We start from the raw sequence: 8,996 nt of genomic DNA, 5'->3' as shown, positions 1-8,996 counted from the left end.
ATATGCGTTCTACAACCCAGCACTTCCTCTGTGTCTGCGAGTCTGTTGATTGGCAACGCAACCATCCAAACGGATTGGTCGAATTTCCCCGAGTCGAAGACAAACGACCATTGGGAAGCGGGCACGGCGAGGGGCGAGGGGCGGGATTAGAACGTTCCCCGGGAGTGCGCGCGCCGCCGGAGGTTCCCGGGCAGCTGGATCTTGCAACTTTTGTCCTTGCAAAAATCGCGTTTCCCTGTAATCGGGGTTTTCTGCCGCTCTGGGCGCTTGGCGAGCAGGTAAAGAGAAGTGCTGGGAAAAGACTTTTATCAGAAAAGCCTTGTCTAGGGGCTGGATTCCGGTCCTTGGTTCACCCCGCCTGGCCGGGGGGGGGGGGGGGGAATCCCTTTCTTTGCATCACCCGCTCCATATTAGGCGCAGTTGTTGGCTGGATTCAGCAACTCGGGTGCAAGGGAGATGCTTTCGATTTCGTCGTCTCTAGGGTTTTGAGCGTGCTGGAATAAAAAGGGGAAAGGGTTGGGGGGAGAATCAATTTATTAGCTCCAGGCCTCTTCCCGCACGAGCTTGCAGATTGGCCCGCGTTGCCCCCAAAGTGAGGCTAAAGCGTCGTTAAGAACGAAGATAACGAGGTTTGGAGGGGTTAGAGGGGTTGTCTTCCTTTCAGAATATTTACCAAGTAAGCGATTTCCTTATTAAAACTTGCTGGGGATGGGTCGGGCACGAAAAGTTCAGTTCAGGAACCTCAGCTGCTGGAGCAGACGGTTAAATCCAGCGAGCTATTCCTAACGGAGGAGATCGAGTCGTCGTTGCAACGTGTCGGTTCCTTCTGCATATTAGGGGAAAGACTGGGCAAAGAAAACGAGATTTCGTTTTGATTTCGCTTCCCGGTCGGGAGAGCCGTCGCGTGCGTGGCTCTGCCTTTCCGGAACTGCTGGCTCCAGAGAAGGCTTTCCTGGCGCACCTTTTCCAGACGGTCGGTCCAGAACGCAGGGGGAAATAGGAACAATATCAATATACTTATTCAGGTGGGTAGCCGTGTTGATCTGAAGCAACGGAACAAAATTCGAGTCCAGTGGCACCTTTAAGACCAACAAAGTTTAATCCTGGACAGGGGTGGATTAACCATGAAGCAGACGAAGCACGTGCTTAGGGCACCCGGGCCAAAGGGGGCAACACAAAGTTGGGGAAAGGGTGAAAAGCTTAGTTTGTATAGTATATTGTGTTATCCTATGAATACATTTTTGTATTGCTGCAACCTGCATTGTATATCTGGTCAGACAGGTCAACAACTAACGTGGACTGGGGGTCAGTGTGGAAAGGAGGGGGGGCACCAAAATTGGTCAGTGCTTCTGGAACCGGTGAGCCTTAATCCGCCCCTGATCCTGGATATAAGCTTTCCTGAACTCAAACTGTTCTAATATATTTATTGGTTTGCTTTATATTTATGGTGCTCCTTTCTACTAGTGTGTGAGGTAGAGCAGGGGTCACCGGTGAAATGGGGGGGAAGCTGTGAATCCCCTGCATTGTGCAGAGAGTTGGACTAGATGACCCTTGGGGTGCCTTCCAACTCTATGTTTCTAATAAGCAGAGAATTAGCATTACAGAATATCAGACAAGATGCGCAGTGTGGATCGCGGGAGATCCTGGCTTCTTCCTTCAACTCGTGCTCCTGTCTATGGTTATTATCGTAGGATCACAAGACTGTGTATGTGAATCCGTCCCACTTTATTTTATTAATTAAAATATTTATACCCTACGGCTTCTCCTCACAACTACCCTGAGGAGAAGAAGATGAGATTGGATTTATGCCCCGCCCTTCACTACCCAAAGGAGTCTCAGAGCAGCTTACAAATGCCTTTCCCTCCCCACAACAGACACCCTGTGAGGTAGGTGGGGCTGAGAGAGTTCTTTCGAGGACTGATCTTGAGAGTGCAACTCTGAGAGAACTTGCGACTGACCCAAGGTCGCACCAGCAGCCGCAAGTGGAGGAGTGGGGAATCAAACCCGGTTCTCCCAGATTAGAGTCCGCGCACTTAACCACTACACCAAAGAGGTAGGTAAGGTTGAGAGGTGGTGCTCTGCACAGAATTGTCCCCCGAACTTATAAAATGCAATTCCTGTGCAGAGTTATCCTGTTCCAAATCGGTTGATTTCAGAGGGCTTGGACCGAAATAACTCTGCATAGGATGTCACTTCTAGTCTGGTGCTTGTTATTTGAAATCCAGTGCTGTATTTGTTATGCCAGATTGGTAGGCAGGGTTGCCAACTCTGGGTTGGGTAATTCCTGGAGAGTTGGAGGTGGTGTCTGGGAAGAGCAGGGTTTGTGGTGGGGAGAGACTTTAGTGGCTTATAATGCCATGGAGTCCACTTTCTCCAGGGGCACTGCTCTCTATGGTCTGGAGATCAGCTGGAATTCTGGGGGTTTCTCCAGGCCCCGCCTGGAGGTTGGCCACCCCAGCAAGGAGATGTATACGGGGCTACCCTCTGCACATCCGTTTTTCACTGAATCGTCATGTGATTGTATACATGTTGCAGGCACCTATTGGTTAGTGATTGTGCCGTCATCAGCTACAAACAGTATGCACCTTATTTGCATAAATATGTAAACCAGGGGTGTCGAACTTATTTGTTATGCGGGCCGCATCTGACATAAATGAGACCTTGTCGGGCCGGGCCATGTGTGTTATAAAATGTAATGCCAGGTAGCAGAGATATAAACTTGATAAAGGACACAAACACAAAGGGTTTACTTAAAATAAAAACATGCTTAAAACATTACCACTCTTGCAATATTTTGTTTATTTAACAGTGTCTGATAACTGACACCTCTTGCTCTGAATTATTGCATCAAAATGTCTGTGCTGTTGCAATTTTTGAGTGCGCTGTTCAGGTGTGTATCCATAAGCTGCAAACCTATGATGATGCAGCAGCAGCAGAACTGGAAGAAGCAGAAGACAGCCCGTTCCACTGCGGGCCTGACAGAAGCCCTCCGGGGTGGGTGGGTCTGATCCGGCCCCAGGGCCGCATGTTTGACACCCTGGTGTAAACTATCTACATATTTGTATTGTTTTCTGTAGAGGATGGGTACTCCCATCCAATGTTCCCTCTAAGCTGTGGAGTCTTGTGAGCAAAAATTCTACTTTGTGAGCTACTGGAATTAAAGTTCTGAGCGGGCGATTTGGCTACTGCTTAAATTAGTTTGCTCTGGAGCCGTCCTTCCTGAGCGAAGACAAAAATGTGTGAGCCGGAGGGTAAAATACTGTGAGCTAGCTCACACTAACTCAGCTTAGAGGGAGCACTGCTCCCATCTTATATCATGTAGTGACAGGAAAGGTGATTCACCTCTTATTGGTAAGGGCTTGCATTGTAATGGTTTACAGTTTCGTCAACGTATTATTTATGCCCTAGTAACTCTGTCATTGACGTTCAAATGGTATGAAACGCAGGCTGGATTGTGCCTGTTAATTAGTGAGCAGGGCCTTCTGCCAGGGGCCAACCTGCAGCTGGGCAAAAATCAACAACTACCTGTACAAGTGCCTTCTCTGTTGCCCCTGTCTCCCTGAGGAGGTCAGGAAGGCTCCCAATCTCCTTGACTTTTTGCAAATGATGCAAAACTGAATTATTCGAGAGGGCTATTCTAACCAGGCAATAGGGTCATTTGGGGAGGGGTGGCCGCCACTAAGTCACAGCTGAATTATGGTGACCCCGTATGGCAGGGTGTCAAACTTAAGGCCCGGGGGCCAGACGTGGCCCATTCAGGGCTGTTATGCGGCCCACGAGCAACTCGTGCATGGGAGGGAACAGGCGACTGCTCGGGGGAAGTGGGGGGAGCCGCTCCGATTGTGGCTTCAGCATGGCGGAACAGACTCGTCTGTAGCAGTCAAGCAGTGTGGGAGCAACTGCCTGGTGCTGCACTGTGTCAGGTAGCCCTGTCATAGATCTGGAATGTGGAGGGGTGCCCTCCTTTTGCTTCTCAGCTCTCTCTCACTCATCAACTGTGTGCTATCTTATGCTTGATATTGTAGATGTTCCAGCTGCAGTTTACTTGGCTGGGAAAGTTAACTGCTTTTTTGCTTTGCCCGCGCGCGCAAGATACATCCATTGGCTCATGCTTACAGGGATGTTTGATTTTACTATAAGTCAGAGGCCCTAGTACTGACGGCCATTCCTGACACAAGCTGTACACATGTTTTTTAGTACTGGACTCATCAATAAACAGTTATCTTCTTATGAAGCCCTGTGTGGTGTGACCTAAGGAGTCTGACACACTGCTGGCTCTCCAGTACGCCCATATGGGTTTTCCTTTGCACCCCCTTCACAGCCCATAGGACCTTGCAGTGAGGATACAACAAGTTGGAGCTAACCAGCTGCTGTCCTTTATGCAGTTTCTATCTCCGGTACCCGGCATTACGTTTTACGGCACGTATGGCCCGGCCAGACAAAGTGACATTTCTGTCAGATCCGGCCCTCGTAAAAAGTGGGTTCAACACCTCTGCCATAGGGTTTTTGAGGCAAGAGAGGTTCAGAGATGGCTTGCCATCGCCTGTCGCTGTCTTGCTGGTATTCTTTGGAGGTCTGCTATTCAAATGCTAGCTAGGGGTGACCCTTTTTAGCTTCCGAGATCTGATGAGATCAGTCTAGCCTGGGCTATCCAGGTCAGGGCTAGGCGATAAGGTAAAGATCTCCCTTGCTCGAAAGCCAGTCGAGTCCGACTCTAGGGTTGCGGTGCTCATCTCCGTTTCAAAGCCGAAGAGCCAGCGCTGTTCGAAGACGTTTCCGTGGTCATGTGGCCGGCATGACTAAACACCAAGGCGCACGGAACGCTGTTACCTTCCCACTGAAGCGGTACCTGTTTATCTACTTGCAATTTCTTGCTTTCGAACTGCTCGGTTGGCAGGAGCTGGAACTAGAGACGGGAGCTCACTCCGTCTACTGGCATTAAAGATATGAGCGAGCGATTTGGCTGCTGCATAAATTAGTTTGCTCTGGAACCCTTCCTGAGCGGGGACAAAACTGTGTGAGCCGGAGGCTAAGAAACTGCGAGCTGGCTCACACTAACTCAGCTTAGAGGGAACACTGCTCATGACCCCCTTTGCGAAGGCCTTGCGACCCTTTTTGGGGTCCCGACCAATGCTCTGTCTAAGCTGTGGAGTCCTGGGAGCAAAAATTCTGCTTTGTGTGCTACTGGCATTAAAGATACGAGCGAGCGATTTGGCTGCTGCATAAATTAGTTTGCTCTGGAGCCCTCCTTCCTGAGCGGGGACAAAACTGTGTGAGCCGGAGGCTAAGAAACTGCGAGCTGGCTCACACTGACTCAGCTTAGAGGGAACACTGGTTCCGACCCAGAGGTGGGGAAACGCTGCAGTACAGAACGGCCTTGCTCTTCTTGGAATCCGTCTGCCTCTCCTGGCTTAGATGCTGGTGGACCATCTGTGTTCCTGGGTCTTGCGAATGTGACCGCCAATATTGATGGGAAATACTAACTTGTGCTTTCTTCCCACTTTTCTCTCCCCTAGCCACTAAGCAAAGATGGGGTTCGCCGAGGACAAGGTGAAGAAATTCATTCAGCAGAACTATCATCTGTTCCACGACGTACCTTTGAACCAGCTGCTGGATTTTCTACCGTGCCTCACTTCGGCAGACAGGGTAACTTTCTAGAACCCGTTCCTTCCTTACTGATGCCGTGATATTTGGGGCGGGGGGGGGCGACCGAGGTGTGCGTCTGAAAGCGAGGCTCGGCAATGGAGTGGGGGGGGGGGGGGGGGGGGCGGCATCTGCCGAGGTTGCACCAGAAGTGGTGCGTGGGCTGTGGATCTGAACCTCATGATCACTGCCTTGACGTGGCGAGGGGGCTTGCGTGGTTCGATGAGGCTGTGGGCTATGCCGTGGAGGACCACCCAGGAGGGACAGGCACAGGCCACTGCGGAGAACTCAGACCAAGCGTGATCCCCTGGAGAAGGAAATGGCAACCCACTCCAGTATCTTTGCCAAGAAAACCCCATGGACAGTATCGAAAGGCTAAAAGATATGACGCCGGAAGATGAGCCCCTCAGGTCGGAAGGTGTCCAATATGTTACCGAGGAAGAGCAGAGTAACCCCAGAAAGAGTGAAGCGGCTGGGCCAAAGCCGAAAGGACGTTCAGCTGTGGATGTGTCTGATGGTGAAAGGAAAGTCCAATGCTGCCAAGAACAATAAACATATAAGAACATAAGAGACGCCAGTGTTGGATCAGGCCAAAGGCCCATCCAGTCCAACACCCTGTGTCACACAGTGGCCAGAAGTACCAGGTGCCATCAGTGCTGCATAGGAACCTGGAATATAAGATCTGTGAATCAAGGTAAGCTTGACGTGGTCAAAAATGAGATGGCAAGACTGAACATCGACATCTTGGGAATCAGTGAACTAAAGTGGACAGGAATGGGCAAATTTAACTCAGAAGACCATAATATCTACTACTGTGGCCAAGAATCCCGTAGAGAAAATGGTGTGGCCTTTATAGTCAACAAGAGAGTGGGAAAGGCAGTCATGGGGTACAGTCTCAAAAACGGCAGAATGATCTCGGTCCGAATCCAAGGCAAACCATTCGACATCACAGTAATGAATAAATTCTCTGCACGCCCATTCTCTCAGCCCATTATCACACCTGAGTGAGCACCAGGGAAGGCCGGGCCCTGGTGATTTGGTATCCATGGATCATCATCTTCTATTTCCATCTTCACTGTCACATTAGGGAGGCCTAAATCAACAGAAAAATGCAGGTGGTCAGGTTTTGTATTCCAATCAGCAGCAAATAGTCTCATAGTGAATGCTGACTAGTTTCTGGGCAAACGCCAGCGTTGACTCCTGTTCAGGATATGTGGTGTTCCTTTTTGAATTATCAAAACTAACGTTCCTTTTGTACACATCCATGGCACACAGTCGTAGCCCTTTCTTCAAATCTCCCTCTGTATTCACCCCTTTGTATATTTCTTGCCTTATCTCCCCAGTAAGTTCTTCTCTGTGACCCTCATTTCTCTATCTCTACCACCCTCACAGCATAAACCTAAGCAGAGTTAGAGCATTCAAAATCCACTGAAGTCAACAGGCCTAGAAGGGTGGAGTCACCACCTTCTTAAATGATTCTGCTTAGAGCCAGTTTGGTGCAGTGGTTAGGAGCGCGGACTCTAATCTGGGAGACCCGGGTCTGATGCTCCACTCCTCCACATGCAGCTGCTGTGGTGTGACCTTGGGTCAGTTACAAGTTCTTTCAGAGCTGTTCTCTCAAGAGCAGTTCTCCAAAGAACTCTCTCAGCCCCATCTATTTCACAGGATGTCTGTTGTGGGGAGGGGAAGGGAGATTGTAAACCGCTCTGAAGGGTGGGGTATAAATCCGGTCTCTTCCACAGTTTGGTGCAGTGGTTAAGTGTGCAGACTCTAATCTGGGAGAACCGGGTTTGATTCCCCACTCCTCCACTTGCAGCTGCTGGATGACCTTGGGCAAGCCATAGTTCTGTCAGGGCTGTTCTTGGAAGAGCAGTTCTTGAAAGAGCTCTCTCAGCCCCACCTACCTTACAGGGTGTCCCTTGTGGGGCGGGGAAGGGAAAGGAGATTGTAAGCTGCTCTGAGACTCCCTTGGGTAGCGAAGGGCAGGGTATAAATCCAATCTCTTCTTCTCCTCGTCCTCCTCCACCCCAGGCTCCCTGGTGGTTTCCTATCCAAGCACCAGCCCTGTTTAGCTTCCAAGCTCTGATGAGAATGGGGGTAGTCTGGGCTATCAGAACACCTAGGAATCAGCACAGAGCTGTCCTTGAAAGGACAGTTCTCTCAGAGCTCTCTCAGCCCCACCGACCGCAAAAGGTGTCTGTTGTGCGGAGGGGAAGGGAAAGGAGTTTGTCAGCCGCTCTGAGACTCCGAGTGAAGGGCGGGGTATAAATCCAATCTCTTCTCTTTTTGTGCACACACACACACACACCCGCCCTGTTGGTTTCTCAACTTGTGTTTGCCTGGCCCTCATTTCCGTAGCAAGAGATCAGGTGTCACACGGACAGGCGTGGGAACGTTTCGTCTGTGAGCGAATTCTTCGACCACTTGTGGGGCAGGAGCGGTTGGGTGACGCAGCTGATCGATGCTCTCGAGAAGAACAACTCTGGCCTGGCCGAGGTCATCCGAGAAGTTTACGAGGACGCGCTACTCCGTAAGTCCCTTTTTCTGGCTCTTTAAAATATGGCTGTTTTTGCCTTCGGACCCACTTGAATTTTGGACCAGGCGGTGCGATCGCTTCATCGTACCAACTGTTCTGCCATGTGCTTTATTTATTTATTTATTTATTTATTGGATTTGTATCCCGCCCTCCCCTTGGCAGGCTCAGGGCGGGGCCCAACAGTTAAACGTGCAATGCAATTAAAACCATTTTAAAACACAATGTAAAATACATAACATAACAACACATAAGTCATAGCTGCCATAAAGGTAAAGGATTCCCTTGCTCGAAAGCCAGTCGAGTCCGACTCTAGGGTTGCGGTGCTCATCTCCGTTTCAAAGCCGAAGAGCCAGCGCTGTCCGAAGACGTTTCCGTGGTCATGTGGCCGGCCTGACTAAACACCAAGGCGCACGGAACGCTGTTACCTTCCCACCGAAGTGGTACCTATTTATCTCCTTGCAATGTCTTGCTTTCTACTTGCAATGTCTTGCTTTCGAACTGCTAGGTTGGCAGGAGCTGGAACTAGAGACGGGAGCTCACTCCGTCATGCGGCTCGCCCCGTCATGCGGTAACTCGGGTCTCGAACTGCTGAACTACTGACCTTCCACAGCCTGCAGTTCAGCGTCTTAACCACTTGAGCCACCGCAGCTCCTCATAGGTGCCATACCACTCTAATAAAAGTCAGATGCTTCGGTGGTTGATGATGTTAAAATCAGTTTTTGTTATTAAGTTCTTTAAAATTTAGGACCCCAAGGACCCAGAACTACAGATAGAACCAGGCTACAGATGGAGGGGGCCCGGGGGGGGGGGGTGCCAT

The 8,996-nt window shown here is 50.2% G+C and overlaps 1 protein-coding gene across 2 annotated transcripts in view; it reads left to right on the top strand.

Annotated features, from left to right (window-relative positions):
- The first annotated feature begins 203 nt into the window (after positions 1-203).
- Positions 204-8,996, top strand: part of MAVS (mitochondrial antiviral signaling protein) — a 26,751-nt gene continuing 17,958 nt past the window's right edge. For both annotated transcript variants that reach the window (XM_015419731.1, XM_015419730.1), the window contains exons 1-3: positions 204-278; positions 5,517-5,646; positions 8,002-8,173. In XM_015419731.1, the coding sequence (XP_015275217.1) occupies positions 5,530-5,646; positions 8,002-8,173 (289 nt within the window). In that variant the 5' untranslated portion in view covers positions 204-278; positions 5,517-5,529. The remainder of the gene's footprint in view (positions 279-5,516; positions 5,647-8,001; positions 8,174-8,996) is intronic.

The sequence above is a fragment of the Gekko japonicus genome, unplaced genomic scaffold (genome assembly GCF_001447785.1).
Source record: "Gekko japonicus isolate JY-2015 unplaced genomic scaffold, Gekko_japonicus_V1.1 scaffold1885, whole genome shotgun sequence".
NCBI classification, from domain to species: Eukaryota; Metazoa; Chordata; class Lepidosauria; order Squamata; family Gekkonidae; genus Gekko; species Gekko japonicus.
The sequence above is the reverse complement of the archived record's forward strand: the minus strand, read 5'-3'. Positions and strand labels throughout refer to the sequence as shown.